We start from the raw sequence: 16,352 nt of genomic DNA, 5'->3' as shown, positions 1-16,352 counted from the left end.
CTTATTTATCCAAGCCCATTTAAAGAGTTTGGGGTGGAATCAAGCCCATTTAAAGAGTTTGGTCCGTTCCAGCCCAAACTGTTCGGCCCGTTACTGTTTTCCATTCATGCCGGAAGTTGTTTCTTATTATATTATTGTTATTGTTACATTTTTTTTATCATCAAAGTATGTCTACTATTGAACGATAATTATGACATACTATTGAACGATAATTATAATTAATATTTTATTTATTTATATCAATATCAATAGTTATTATTGTTTTATTTAGTATATATAAAGTTTGTTTGCACCGAATTTTTGTGGGTTTGTTAGATTTCGATTGACACCAGTTTGTGAAAATAAATAAAAATTTAACTTCTAAAATTCAAATCGAAGCGAATCTGCAATTTTACCGTTAGTTGTGATATCTCTGGTTGGATGAAAAAAATACAAACTTAACCAAAAACTAAAGATGCAATAAGAAAAACTTTTATTTAATATATATAAAGTTTGTTTGTACTGTATTTTTGTGGGTTTGTTAGATGTCGTTTGACACCATTTTGTGAAAATAAATAAAAATTTAACTTCTAAAAATCAAAGCGACGTGAATCTCCTATTTGACCGTTAGCTGTGTTCTCTTCGGTTGGATGACGAAAACACACACTTAACCAAAAATTAAAGATGAAAATAAGAAAAACTTTTATTTAATATATATAAAGTTTGGTTGCACCGAATTTTTGTGGGACGGTTAGATGTCGTTTGACACCAATTTGTGAAAATAAATAAAAATTTAACTTCTAAAAATCAAATCTAATTGAATCTCCAATTTGATCGTTAGTTATAATCTCATCATTTAGATAACGAAAATACAAACTTAACCAAAAACTAAAGATGAAACTAAGAAAAACTTCAAATGTCATGAATAATCAATTATGTCGTTAAGAACAGAAATTAACATCTTTGAAACTCAAGTAACAAAAATAAAGCTAAATGATCGTTACTGAACACTAGGAATTCACAAAAGCTACTGAAACAAAAATTGAAATTAAAAAATGAAGTTGAAATTTATGAACTTTTGGAGAGAACATTTGTTGAAATTGAGGAGTTGTTAATAATTGATGAGTGAAGATCCTTCAAATCCATCTTCCATTCTCTTTTGTTAGGTTTTTCGAGCGGTTCTCCATGTTCTTGCACAACTAGGAATGTGTAGTAGTGGAATAAACTCGAGCCAAAAAATATTATATTTTCAGGCTAACAAAGTTATTTTGTTCTTCTACAATTAATATTAATTTTATGACTATCTAACAATTGGATTCACCATTGTGTTACTGCCGGTAGCATCTATCAACACCCGAATATATATATAAAATTTTGATATGCTGCCCAATGCAGGAGTTACGATTAGCTTCGTAGTAGCAGGGGCATCTTGTGTGCTCAATGTGCTTTGTTACGCCTTCCCTGCAGTTGTTGGAGGGGCTTACATGTATGCTTACACCGCTTTCAACGAGCTAACTGCTTTTCTAGTGTTTGCTCAATTGATGCTGATCGACTATCATATAGGTGCAGCTAGCATTGCACATAGCTTGGCCAGCTTGGTTTCTTGTGTTTAGGAATTCTAGGTGAAAGACATAGATGTTAGTGACACTGATTAAAAGTTCATCCTGACATTTTGCATAAAACATTATCCTTGTGCTGCTTGAGATGCATTATTGTTTGAATCTAGTGCAAATGCATTATTATTTATTTTTGGTGTTTTTTCTTTCTGGATAAACCTACATCTTGGTGTTCCTTTGGAAGAATTAGGAATTTTGAAATGATGGAGTAATTTCATGAAATAGTTGAGAATAAATTACTACCGAGGAAATAGCACATCTGGGAATTCTGTGTGGTCTCTCTATTTTTAATTCCTTCAAATAAAGCTTATGATTTAGTAACCTGATATGACATTCTAATGTTTCATATCTCTCCTTCCAAAATGTCGATAATGCAAGAACATCTAATGTTATTTCGTTCGATACTTCTTGTTTTTTCATTAACAAGGCTGATGTCAAAAGAAGCATTAGGGGCTTGAGAGGGCTGGCAGATCAATAAATCTTTTGCGGGTGGTCTTTGTTCTTTTGGTTATTGTTATTGGAGCTTTTGAGGTTGACGTCTCAAATTGGACTCCTTTTGCCCCAAATGGAGTTAAATCAGTGCTAACCGTAGCAATAAATATTGTCTTCTTTGCATATGTAGAATTTGATGCAGTTGCTAATTCTGCTGAAGAATCCAAGAGACCTCAGGTATGACAAAGGTAGAATTTGTCTCCTTGAGGTTTTGTTTGTGAATCTGCTAGATAGTGTAAATAATATTTGTTTATGATGTTAAGGATGTCAAACTTTCCCGTTGTATTATTTTCGAACTTTTGTTTCATAGGGACTTACCATTAGGCATAATTGGCAATCTCCTGATATGTGTTGCCTTGTACATTGGAGTTTGTTTGGTGATTACTGGAATGGTTCCATACCAATATCTTGGACGAGGTGCTCCTCTATCCGATGCTTTCACATCCAAGGCTTGAAATTTGTATCTGTTTTAATGGTGATGTTGCTGGCCTTACTACAACACTTCTAGTTGGACTTTACGTCCAGGTGAATGTGTCTTTTTATTTCCAATTAGTGACTAAATTTAAGTCTTCCCGTTACTGAAAAGTAAATGTATCATATTTTCTTGTTAGTCTTGGTCTTGGATTGCCAAAGTACACACAACAAGACATACCCCAATTCATTCACAAGTTTGGGTTGGTATTATTGCCAGTGTCTTGGCAGGACTATTGAACGTGCATGTGCTCTCACATATTCTATCAGTTGGATCTTTGGTACGTTGGTTTTGTCATTCCATTTCCTTTCATCCTATATTGATAATAGTAGGAAGCTTTCTCAATTTCACGAGTCCCATAATTCGTGACAGTTAATCTTATCGACAGCGTGGCAGTTTAAAAATCTTATATTTCTTTATTTAAACAAACTCTGAGAGTGTAATTAGGACACATGGATCATGCCACTCATGTGAATGGTTCTTTTCAGACAGGGTATTCGGTAGTTTCGGCATGTGTGGTGACTCTTCGTTTGAAGGATAAGACTTCAAGTCAGGCTTCTACCAAGTGCATTTCTAAATGGGCAGAGGGTGTCATTTGTCTCCTGACGGTTGCATGTTTTGGTTTTGCTGCTGGTGTCTTCTTCCGCTTTGATGCTTCATTTGTACTCCTGATTGTTGCTATCATTATTGCTATCTTTTCTGGTGCAGCTCTTTATTTGCAGCAAGTTCGAAAACCACATGCACAGGATTGTGCAACAATCTTTGGGGAACTTTATTTCATCCACAATATTTATGTGCAAATGTATGCACAAACATGTTCACAAGAAGGCATTGACTCTCATTATCAAATATGCTGTCCAAAAAACTATATCAACAAGAACTTCGACTCATTCAGGGTGACCTCTACTGATTGCCTTCGTCCTTCCATTATTAAGGGACCTGGGGGTGGCGGGTGTTTGGGGTGTGAACTTCATGTAAGGCAGAACGCAAACGTAAGGCAGAACGGTACTTACTCATTGATATCAAGGGTCTTTGTAAGAGAAATTCTACATATGTTCTTCTAGTTTTAGAGATTAAGACAAGAGACTAGGGATTTTTCGGTTCTTCCTCTTCCATGTCGAAGTTCTAAAAGTTTCAATGCAAAAAGAAGTTCAATAACCATTCATTGATAGTAGCCGAAAACAAACTCAGTTGTCTAAAACTATGAACTATCCCCATCGATGTTGGTTGATTTAGTACAGATGTTTCTACTAGAGATTTTTTACTGCTCATGGGTTTGGTTTCATAGTATTCTATTTGCATCTACTTCCAGTTATTCTTTCGTGCAATGAAACAAATTTATCAAATGAACTTTGTGGATTGGGTTACACTTATCTTCTGAATTCATCTATTGAACTTGGGATAAAATCTTCTAACATCATGATATGTTTTTCTTCTAAATTCGTCGACTTGGCTGGGATACAATCTTCTAGTATGATGATCCACTTCTCTTTCTGAATTCCATGACTTGAATCTTGAGTGTGATAGAATCTTCCGGTTTCACATTCTGTTCTGCAACATATTCAATTTCAGTCCATACCTTGACATGAATGATCATGATTCTTGAAAAACAATTTGCATAAAAGAACATGTGTGCTGTATTTGTTATTTGTTATTGATGAGGGCTATACAATGCCTTCATGGGGATAAAGTTGTTTCAATTAGATGGTTAACTAGTTTTCTGTGTTATCGTCTGTGTATACGGATCCATCGGGTTTTTCTTGTCCTGGAATTCCCATAATTCCTTCCATTAGCATGTTCATCAACATTTTTTTATTTTCCCAGGTAATTAAAACTTCGATTTCGAATTATATGTATCAAAATCGAAATGATCGAAATATCCGAAATTTAATTAGATCAATAATTATATTTATATTTTTATTTAGATTATATCTTTAATGAAATAATATTTAGTGAATTAAGAATATTTTTGTCGATTTTTAGTTGATTGTGATTTATTTAATTCATTTAAACACTTTACTCAAAATTAACTAAAAGATAATATATTATATTTAAAATATAGTTTAATTAGTAATTTAAATAATTTTCAAAATCGAAGTAACCGAACTGTTTCGGTAGAAAATCAAACCGAAGAAAACAATGTGAATATCAAGTTACATATTTCTAAAACCTGGAAACTGAAATAAATTAAGTAAAATCGAACCGATCGATGAACGTCTTTACCTACGAGTTCCGGTGGGGTTGAAGTTACAGAAGTTGTTTCGAAAACTTTATCAAATTTGCACTCCAACCAAGAGTTAAACTTCATAGTAACAGAGATGTTATGCTTGATGGTGTCCAAGAGGCAAAAGCTATACTCCCCTGGTGTCGTATAGAGGCATACGAAATTCTGGCCACCCGTAATTGCACCTATATCTTCTCAAGTTGTTGAGAGGTCCAAATTTTTTCTCAGAGAAAAATCGATAAAATTATTAGAGATTAAACCTCTCTTTTTAGATATTTTTAACATTTTTCGTTTCGAATTCAAAGACTCATACGATCAGATAAAATAGGTCCGATTTATCTAATTTTACACGAGAAATTATGTCTTATAGAAATAACACGTGAGGAATTAAATTCAAAGCAATGACATGATCACACTTTGAGAATTATTTATGCCAAATTGACATTTAATTAACATGTTTATGACTCACTACCATGTGTACTACAAATCATGGAAATGTCAATTTCTTTCCCTTAACCAAAATATACTAATATTTTGTACCAAAAACGACACTTCAATCAATTATTTTCCAATTAAATAATATAATAATGCCGTAGTGGAATAATACGTAAGATCCAAAACAATATTCCCCTTTCCCTATTTTGTGGACCAAATTCATAACTTTTGGGGTCACAAGTCATCATTTAATAAGTTAAACAAAGGTCATCATTTAATATGCAATTCCAAATCAGTCAGACGTGTAATTTAAATTATTTAATCAATAACATATATATATATATATATATTATTTATATGTGTAGTGCACATATCTATTTCGTACATAATATGTGTGTTGAGTGATTAATTATGATCACTCATTTATATATCTTGTTTGAATGAACGATCAGGATTTATCCACCACGTGTGGGATAAAAACGTTATCTATATAAATAACATGAACAAAACTCGAAAAATATGTTTTTGGATGGAATAGACCCCACATATTTTGTGGCTGAATATTCCTTTAATGTCATCTCCAACTACAAAATCTATTTTTGTGCAAATTTTACACTAAAATAGTGCGATTTTTGCACCAAATACAACATCCATCTCCAGCCCATTTACTTCAAATCTTACACCAAAAAGAATATTCTCGGAATATTCCATTTACTTTACATATATTAATTATTATATTTTATTTAATATATTTAAATTATGACTAATGTTTTATTATTAATAAATTTAAATAATAATATTTAAGTTTATCTTCTAAATGTATTTTTCTTTCGATTATTGTATTTGTATTTGTATTTGAATTATGTGTTTCAAATTGCATTTGTATTTCTATTATATTTTTCATTTTATTTATGAATTGTATTGTTATAGAAATTTTTTGTATTTGTATTAAATTATATTAATTAAAAATCATTAAATCAAATTAATTTTTAAATATTAATAATTAACATAAATAAATAAATATTTTAAAAATCAAAAATTATATTTTTAAAAATATTTAGGATTAAATATCTAATTATTAAAATAAATATTATACTATTATTTTATAATATTTACAATTTTTAATACAAATATTTGAGAGGGGCTGCACTATTTTGGTGAAATAGCGCGCAGTAATGCTGCGCCAAAATGGTTTTGGCGCAGCGTTGGAGTTGCCCTAAGTATGTGGGTTTTCATATAATTGCACTATGAAAATTTTTAAATTCTTTTTTTTAAAAAAAATATGTTTGTAATTAGCATGTTGAGAACTTTTTAATTTATGAAATTATTTTAGTCTTTTACATATTTTAAGATTTTGTAAAACTGAACATTTAAATCTTATTTTTTTTATTGTTTTTAAGATATATAACTTATCTCATTAATTATGTAAGATTGTACTTTGAAATTCAAATAAATGGACCATACTATATATATTAATTTGATAATAACTTTGGGATTGAGATAATATGTAATTCAAAACATTTTTGTTTCTATATTATGTCTTTTTTTTTAAAAAAAAATCAATTTTAAAATATGCCGACTCTGAAGAATTGCATTTAGCAAAGGCTTGTAAGCATAAAAGCTACGAAACTCGTTTATTACTTGTTTAAATTTTAACAAAATATGGAAAAAAAATGGTATTTCAAATACTTAAAATTATTTTTCTTTTAAAAAAACTTTTATTAATGTTAATTTTTTGAGTAGGTCACTTGTGAGACAGTCTCACGAATTTTTATCTGTAAGACGGGTCAACCTCACCGATATTTACAATAAAAAGTAATACTATTAGCATAAAAAATAATAGTTTTTCATAGATGACCCAAATAAGATATTCAACCAACGTAATTGATCTATGAGATCGTTTCACAAGAGTTTTTGTGTAATTTTTTTTACTTCACAGGTCTCAATCCACTCAGAAATTTATATCTTTTGTTCTTTTTATCAATTAATAATATGTAGCTTGGAAGCATTCACATATCCATTAAAAAGATGGAGACACTGCACCAATAATACAGGGTACCATCAAAGCTTCCATTAATTCTTGGAAAAAAAAAATTTTCGATCAAAGGTTAATTTATTCATATTAACTTGATGTGAAATTTAAATTCTGACTTAAAATATAAAAGTTTAATAAATAAGAAAGGTTAATTTTCTATTTTTTTCCATATTTATTAATAATCGTGCCCAGCTTATTATTATTAAGATCAACTAAAACAACATACCAACGAAACATAAAGACAAGAAATAATCTAAGAGTTGTCCTAACCAGATTTTCTTGTAATGAAATTCATTGATAATATAAGAATAATTTTCTTCATAATAAAAAAAAATTATTTATTTCGTATTATTATTATTTATATAATATAGATTCATTTATTTATTTATTATAATAATTTATTAGTGTAAAAAATATTTTTGACAACTTTTTTAAAGTGACACGTAGCCTTGCCGTATGCGGGTGACGTCTCGCTAAAATTTAAATGAAAATTTGGAAGGATGGAGCTGCCCGCGGGCAATGGGCAGGCTCCCAGGGCAATGGGACAGTCGACGCCTTGGAATATGTGCCAATACCCCAAAAAAAAGAGAGAGATGTGGGGCCCGATCCTACGTGGCATGATGCGGATTGAAAAACAACAAAATGAGTGGGCCCCGATTCTACGTGGCCATGATTTGTGGGTTGATTGAATTCGTTATTTCTAGGTTAATTCACGAAAAAGAAGGTTCGAGCCATTATTTTTAAAAAATAAACAAACCAAAATACAATCAACTCAGTCTTCAAATATAAAACCAAACGAGGTAAGTGAGTAGTAAATACAAGTGTTATTGATTATTTACTGAAATACAATGAATTCAGTCTAGCCACTTCGTCACTAGAGGTATGATAATTACCGTTACTTGATAGATCAATCAAAACATAGTGTTTGAGCTGTTGTATAGCTTAAAAGATTTGAGTTGTACTGTTACTATCAGATATAACTTTTTTGTAAATCGGTAATCATTCGGTCTTATAACTGGTATGCGAGCCAAGGTCATGGATTTGATTTTTATTTATTGCATAGAATTAAATTATTTAGAGAGTGTGTTGATATGTAATGATTGTCGTTGTTGGGTACAACAATCGAAACATAAATTTCAATTGCATTGTTACCATCAACTATAAAATTTTTTGGTGAACAGACAAGTGACCGATCCTACAACACCATCTATTAATTTTATTTTAAAAAAATAACAACATAAATGAGTTTGTTACAAGGTCAATGAATGTCTAAGAATGATTAAAATTTATGAATTCCTAAGAATATAAATTTATGAAATGAATGATTAATTTGAAAATGAAATTATATTTGAAGGAAACCGAAAAATAATTTCAATCATCTGTGCAGATCCACGTCAGATCTATGTAGACACTTCAAACAATTATCCATTTCCACAAACAATTAAAAAAAAAAATTAGTCCCAAACTTTTAATTTGTCAAAATCCATTGGTCTTCCTGGCTCATGCACACCTAAGCTCAACCTCCGCGGCTGGCCTGCCCCTATATGTATATAATCCTACTTCCCCAAATGGAAAAACCTCCTCTCTACAAAAACACCGCTATCTTCTCTACTAAGCACCTTCACCCCGTTAACCGCCGCCGCCGCCGCCGCCGCCGCCGCCTAACATAAACACAGAAGCATGACGACCGGTGCTTCATATTTCACTGGATGGGAGGAAGAAGAAGACTACCAGCCTCATTTTCTTGATTCCTGCTCCCTCTGCAACAGACAACTGAGCCACAACACTGACATCTTTATGTACAGGTTTGGCCCATAAACATTTTATTCCTTTGATCCGTTATTGGGTTTTTGAAGAAAAATTTGTGACTTGAAATTTGTGTGTATTGCTGCAGAGGGAACATGCCGTTTTGCAGCCAAGAATGCAGGCAAGAACAGATTGAAATGGAGGAAGCAAACGAGAGACGATTGAAGCTCTCTTCCTCGAAGAGATTATCGAAAACAGCTAGGCAGAACACAGAACCTAAGCAAGAATTCGACTCCAAGAAATCTGTGCGCTCGAGCACAGTTTCTGCAGCATGATACATACAGATCATGTATTAGCATTAAAATCTCCAGGGAAAATGGGATGCAGATGGGTTTTTTTCAAGGGCCCCTGATTCTTGAAAAGAATGACCAAAGTATGGATAGATAATCAAACGAGATCCATCCATCGAACAATTTTGATAATTTCCTATTTTGCCTTGTAATTTCTTTTCTCACTTCTTCTTTTTCTTTTTTGTATCTTAGATAATTGGAAAAATGTCAATATCATCTTTATTTTGGAACTCGAGATCCTTAGCGTTTTCATATAATCCGCATCGCAACGGAATTTATAATTTTTCGATTCAAGGTACCCATGAATCATGATCCGCCGACCGCCGGTTTATCCGATCCACCGAAGACATAATGGATTATGGGAAATGCACGAGTCCAGTTAATTTCCCTATGAAATTAGGCATTTTCCTAAAAATAATAATTATATTCTTTGATCTCTAAAAAACCATTTTGTTTTATCAGTTTTGAACGAGGATTTCAAACTATGTAATGACATGACAAATTGAAAATTCCATAGGGCAAAATAACAGCGGCTATTTCACGTTGTTATGCTCATCAGGGTTTCTAAAACCGGGCCTGGATCGACCGGAAACCAGCCACGAGTCCTGTCTGAACAAGCCTACAAATCGTTTGAACAGTCAAACCGACCCGGTTCATCCTGAAGATGGTTAACGGTTTAGGCATAATCATTAGGCTCCCACTTAGTTATTAATAACTCACGCCTTCAATCAGTAGCATATTACAAATCCATGTCATGTTTAAGAATTTCATTTCGAAGTCCTATTCATATCTACCATAATTTATTGTTTTGGTCATTCGATTGCTTGTAATTTAGAACTGACGGCCAAATCAGTATTCACGATCGTTTGATTTCATAGAAGTTAGTTTCTAGGCGTTTACTTGTGTATTTACGTCTCACGGCTCTAAATTCGGTCCAAACACAACTTATGACTATTTCTCGAACCTCTTTTCTGTGATTTTCACAAATAATAGTGATAATTACAATGTATTCACACATATTCACTAGCTAGCACAGCACGTAGATGCCCTATCTTGATACATGTACTTCTTTCTAGTGTGGGTGCTTCATTTGTATGATTTCCGAGGAAAACTATATATATTTATATTTATATATATATATATATATATTTCAATTTGGAGCCCAAAATCCATGAAATCCCAGAGGAAAATTCAGATTCTTAGGAACTTCAAATCTTGCCACAAGTGCATTGTGTTCTCCTATCAGCGTCGAATCCAGGACGACGAGATAACACCTCTGTGTCGACACCGCATACTGCAAAATTTTGACACCATGTTAATATTGGTTACACAGAATTTTTTCAACTTATCTTGTATAGATTGATGAACTTGAATTTTACTTACTTCCACAACCAGGACATATCCACCATCTTCATTTTGACCATCTCCCTTTGTGATAAAAATCGGTTCGCCGATGAATCTTCGCCTTCCGGTCGACCAAGTGCATGCGGATCTATCGATAGTGTTTAGCTTGACGACTGTATCGAACGGAAAATGTGGCAATGCTTGGCGGCGACCGGAGGAAGTTGCTGCATAGACATACCTATTTTTCTTGCCTGAGAAATCTTGGTTTATCACAGGGAAATCTGAAGGTTTGTCCCAATTGCTCAGCTCACTTGTGTCACAGTTTAGACAATTTCCATTTTTGTCCATGCTTATATTCACCTGCAATTTTTTATTATTTTACGAACCAATTATAATCAAATGACCAATTATTTTTGTCGGGACTAAAATTATCAAAAATCTATAGATACACGACTAAGGTAATCGAAATCAGACAACATATAAAACCAAAATCACAAACGAAACAAAGGTCATAAACATGACAAAAAATACTGGAAAGAGAGAAAAAAAAAAAAAGGCAAAACCTGGACGAGGTGAGGCAGTAACTTTTGTTGACCTTCCGTCGGATTCATCATTGATGGATCTAATTTACCACTCTGCCAATCGTATCCTACAAAAAGAAATTCAAAAAATATTTAAATGCCATATGTTTAAAGATAGCGATTACATATTTTCCTAAACGGATTTGAACTTTTATGATTTCAAATTTATTTAATTTGTTTCTATGATTTTAATCAAATATCAAAAAAGACAAAATTGGTCATGTTATAATTTGACGAGTAGGTATCTTGTGAGACGGCCTCACGAATCTTTATCTGTGAAACGGATCAACCTTACCCATATTTATAATAAAAAGTAATATTTTTAGCATAAAAAATAATAATTTTTCATGGATGACCCAAATAAGAGATCCGTCTCACAAAATACGACCCGCGAGACTATCTCACACAATTTTTTGCCTAATTTGATCTATATAGATTTTTGGTCTTCTAGGTCGATTTTTTTTTTTCCCATTCCAATTTTATCAAACAAGGGAGTCATTTGAGACATTTTCATAAACCAAATCACTTGACAGACATCAAACATATCAAATAAATATTCCATTAATCTAAATAATTTGATTTTCTAAATTTTAAAAGTAAAGGGCATTTTAGAGAATAGAAGATAATTACGTACCAAACATTTTCTGGAAATTGAACCATCGGTAAGAGCAGCCACTGGCCTGAATTTGGATGTCGAGATTTCCATCTTTGCCCCTCTCCTCAAAGGCATTCCCCACATGGAGCACCCACATTTGTGAAGGGGCCTCGATTGGAATTCTCCAGTCCCTAAGCCTGTTTGGCTTAGCATTTGAAAATCTTGGAAGTAAATAGATTGGCGAAGTGGGCTTGCTTGGGTTCAGTGTCAGTGCGGATATCATAGGAGACAACCCACAGACTGCCGCCATTGATCCTGCATTCGATACCGCGAAAAGTTTCGAATCACTACTTTCCAATCGTGCCATCCAAACAATCCCTTAATATGGTGATTTAGATCAAGTGAAAAAGGAAAAAAAAAACCCTTATGGGGATGGTATTAGAGTAGGTCTCTTCACGTATCTTTATCTGTTAGAATGGGCAACCCTACCAATATTCACAATAAAAAGTAATATTTTTTCATGGATGACCCAAATAAGAGATCTGTCTCACAAAATACGACCCGTGAGACCGTCTCACACAAGTTTTTGCCATGATATTATTGGTAAATATGGTCTTAACCGTCGTGGAATTGTTGTTCCAGTTCTATTTATATTTCGCGGAAACGTCGCGATTATTGTAGCGAGTATTTAGTACCTGCAACGTCTAGCTTGATGCGATTGCCAAACAATATGTAATGAGAATCCGTGCATGCCCAATCATGGATCATTAAGTGATCAGGGATGCTAAACTCTCGGCTTTGCACCAGCTTGAAGTTCCCATCAAATTCTGCAAAATTTAAACAATACTTATGGACATCCATTATTTTATTAAGCTCACTAAATTTCTTTAAAATCCTTTTTTTTTAAAAAAAAATTGGGCTGCTTATCGGTTAATATTCAGTTTTTCAATTAACACATAACTAGCTAGATAACATGGCACATCATCATCATGGTATATACATACATACACGCACATATATATATGTGTGTGTGGACGTGCGCGTATGTCTATGTATATATATGTGTGTGTTTATNTTCAACAAAGTTAAATGATATATGTCATCATTGATAATCACATTAAATAAAAATATTCAAAACTTTGATACGTACGTAATGAAAGTGCATGGATTAAAAAAATTTGAGCATTAATATAATTATGATCTATTTAATTAGATGGTAGCGTAAAGAAAAACCCATGACATTTTAAATATATATATAAGAAAAATATTTCCAGATTAACGTTTGAAATAAATAAATAATATATTTATATTAGAAAATCATGTAATAAAAAAAATAATAAATTACTGACCGTAGAAAGTGAAGTTACTACGAGGAAGTAGCATGTCTTCTGCGTTGCATGACATGATCAAGAGTCTGTTTCTTTTAGTATCGATCTTGTAATGTGACAACAATCTCTTCGGGGTCATCTTGAACACTCCTGCAAATAATAATAATAATAATTATTATTATTATATGTGAAATTCATTGTATATATATAATATATATAGTTATTGTATTTTTTAAAACTATATTTTAACATTTCAAATTAAAATGATTAGTATATAGCATATAAGTATATCAAAATAAATTGATAAAATAACGTGGGATTAAATTTATATAAGATAAAGAAATGACATGGGATTAATATTAATGTACTATGGAATATGTATTAATAGATAAATATATAACATTAAATAATTTATTATTGTAAATTTTCATAGAAGCAAACACACTGATATATACTATTTTTTTATGTCTAGATATGAACATAATTATTACTAAGATTATGATCAATTTTTTAAAATAATAAATAATAAATGAAACCAATTTAGAAATCCCTTTTCCAGAAGAAAAACCATTACCCAAAAAAGAGCTACTCGTTGATTATATTATACAGTCGTGGTAACTATATGATGAGACGTTTTCACTTATATTTATCCGTGAAACAGGTTAACATTGATCATATTTATAATAAAAAGTAATATTTTTTCATGAGTGACTCAAAAAGAATATATATCTCACAAAATTGACATGTGAAATCTTCTCATAAGAGTTTTTATGAAATACGTGAGAGATAAGGTTTTGGTCACAAATAATTCAATTTTGTAACTTTAATTTTTAGTGGAAGAAAAAGAAAAAAAAAAATCCAAGATTTTGTAGGGTTAAGTCGACGTGCATGAATTTGTAAAAAAATTCATTAAATTATAGTTGAAGACAACCGCGACAACCGTTGAGGAAAAAATGACATCATCACTAATTAAAATTTTAATTTTTAAAATAATTGTTTCTCCAAAATACAGCAATATAAAAATTTTCTATACTATTTATATTAAAATTTAATATAACTTGTTATTTATTAACTAATTATTACTAATAATCACTCACCATGTAATACAGGCTTTAAGATTTGAGCTGCCACGTCCAAGAAATCCGCGGTGAATCTTCTCCCTTCGTTGTTTTCCGGCAGCATTTTCCGACCTCCGATAACGTTAAATCTCCCCAGAGTAACCAACGTCGGAGCCTCAATCTCGTACGGATCTCCCCCTTCCCACAAGCAAAACAACCTCCCGCCCCACCTCAGCACGCTGGTGTTCGCCACATTCTTCATCACCTTCGTGTTCCCCATCATCTTCCCCCCTTTCAGCACCGAAAACGGGCCACGGTGCGTGAACCGCCACTCCCCGGTGAAGGGGTCCCGCTCCTCCACCTGCGCCTCCGTCTCGATATACCTCGCCATGAATTCAACACGTCTCCGTGACACATCGAATGAGAAAGCTCGAAGGTATCCGTGGCCGTCGAGAGGGTGGACGGTGGAGCCATGATCGTCGGAGAATAGCCCCGGACCAGTGAGGTAGTATGTGCCGGAGGGGAAGTCGTGGGGAAGGACACCGTCGACCAGGCGGAGGGTGACTGGTTCATCTGTTTCGGCTCGTTGGGAGACGAAGAGGAACTGGTAGTCCCAGAAAGCGGCCACGGTGTCGTCTTCTGTCTTGTTTTCTTCTACAGTTGTGGTGATCAGTTCCGGTGGCGGTGCGGTGATTGATAACGCCCGGGGAAGTTTGTTTGGCGGTTGAGGGTTGTACGTCGGCGGCAGTTTCGGCGGTGATGCGATGGTTTGGATCTTTGTAGGGAGGATTTGGCAAGCTTTGGCCGCCTGCATTTTGGTTGATGTTGAGGGAAATTCTGATCAGCGATGATATATATGCACAAATATATGGACATGTAAATATATATAGTATTGTTTCTAGTAGTAGTGCAGTTTCTTGGATTCAACTAAAAATGAATCTTGCCACATAGTAACTATGTCAAACCAATTGTTTCAAATTTTTTATTCAAAATATATAGTTTTTATGTCTCATAATATCAAATAAATAAATTATATTTANCATGTGATGGAGATACAAAAATTCCAACTTTATCTATTCTGTACATGGTGTAATTCACCCGATCGATAATTTTTCATCAAAAAAAACTATTGTAAAACTATCTCACAAGTCAATTTTGTGATATGGATCTATAACCCGACTCAACTCATGAAAATTATTAATTTTTATGTCAAAAATATTATTTTTCGTAATAGATATGAGTCTAATCGACATGTGTCATAAATATAAACCGTGAGACGGTCTCACAAGAGTGTGAAAAAACCGATAAATGATCTAGTTATGTGATCAAATGTTCATTATATACTCTATTTTATTGTACATTTGACCAACATTTGATTATAATAATATATAAAGTGCAACAAACATTGATGTGTAAGACATATAATTAATAACAATCAATATATATTATATTCATTATAGATATGGGATCATGAGGTGGTCTTGCTAAGTTACATGCATGAAATTTTTGAATATTTTAAGAATCGATTGTGGAAGCTTTCATCATAATTGTGAGGCACTTTGAGTAGGCATGGTGGATCTTTGTCACCAATTTATGTCAATTAGATTTTATATTAATCAAAGTGAAGAAATGGGTGGGCCTATTATGCTTCATACTTTACTCCTTGTGGAAGGACAAGCTCAAATTTCATTTCTTGTTGCCTTATTGTAGATTATATTTGTATATATTGTTAGTTGTTCTTCATTAGTTGGATAAAATTTCTGAAAATTATATATAAGAACTTGAACAATCTTCTCTTTCAGTTAGTTTTTGAGGTTGACTTAGATTCGAGTTTCAATCTTAATATGATATCAGAGCCTAAGTTCTACCGTGATGTGTTGGATTGCCCATAGTTGAGCACCCGTTATGTCGATATTGGGTCATTAGTAAACTTTACGCTCCAGATGTTCATTCTTGAGCGTGATAAGGTGTGTCAGTTATCTCATGTCGGTTAGATAAAATCTCTAAGAGTTGCATATATGTAATTGAAAAATCATCACCCCTTGAGCTAGTTTTTTTGGGTTTAGTTGGATCTAAATCTCAATCAAATATATCTCT

The 16,352-nt window shown here is 32.8% G+C and overlaps 2 protein-coding genes and 1 pseudogene across 2 annotated transcripts; 2 read left to right on the top strand and 1 right to left on the bottom strand.

Moving 5' to 3' along the window:
• The first annotated feature begins 1,358 nt into the window (after positions 1-1,358).
• LOC140958833 (cationic amino acid transporter 9, chloroplastic-like) lies at positions 1,359-3,623 on the top strand (annotated as a pseudogene).
• Positions 3,624-8,819: 5,196 nt separating this feature from the next.
• On the top strand, positions 8,820-9,606 carry LOC140959977 (FCS-Like Zinc finger 3-like). The gene is made up of 2 exons (XM_073418062.1): positions 8,820-9,058; positions 9,148-9,606. Exons 1-2 carry the CDS (start codon positions 8,934-8,936, stop codon positions 9,332-9,334), a joined length of 312 nt encoding a protein of 103 aa, XP_073274163.1. The 5' UTR covers positions 8,820-8,933; the 3' UTR covers positions 9,335-9,606.
• Positions 9,607-10,484: 878 nt separating this feature from the next.
• LOC140960439 (carotenoid cleavage dioxygenase 7, chloroplastic) lies at positions 10,485-15,085 on the bottom strand. Its single transcript, XM_073418705.1, has 7 exons — positions 14,295-15,085; positions 13,219-13,347; positions 12,565-12,696; positions 11,909-12,184; positions 11,257-11,342; positions 10,733-11,053; positions 10,485-10,643 (listed from the first exon to the last, which is right to left on the bottom strand). Exons 1-7 carry the CDS (start codon positions 15,067-15,069, stop codon positions 10,500-10,502), a joined length of 1,863 nt encoding a protein of 620 aa, XP_073274806.1. The 5' UTR covers positions 15,070-15,085; the 3' UTR covers positions 10,485-10,499.
• Between the last annotated feature and the right edge of the window lie 1,267 nt (positions 15,086-16,352).

The sequence above is a fragment of the Primulina huaijiensis genome, chromosome 15, assembly GCF_012295235.1.
Source record: "Primulina huaijiensis isolate GDHJ02 chromosome 15, ASM1229523v2, whole genome shotgun sequence".
Lineage (NCBI taxonomy): Eukaryota > Viridiplantae > Streptophyta > Magnoliopsida > Lamiales > Gesneriaceae > Primulina > Primulina huaijiensis.
The sequence above is the reverse complement of the archived record's forward strand: the minus strand, read 5'-3'. Positions and strand labels throughout refer to the sequence as shown.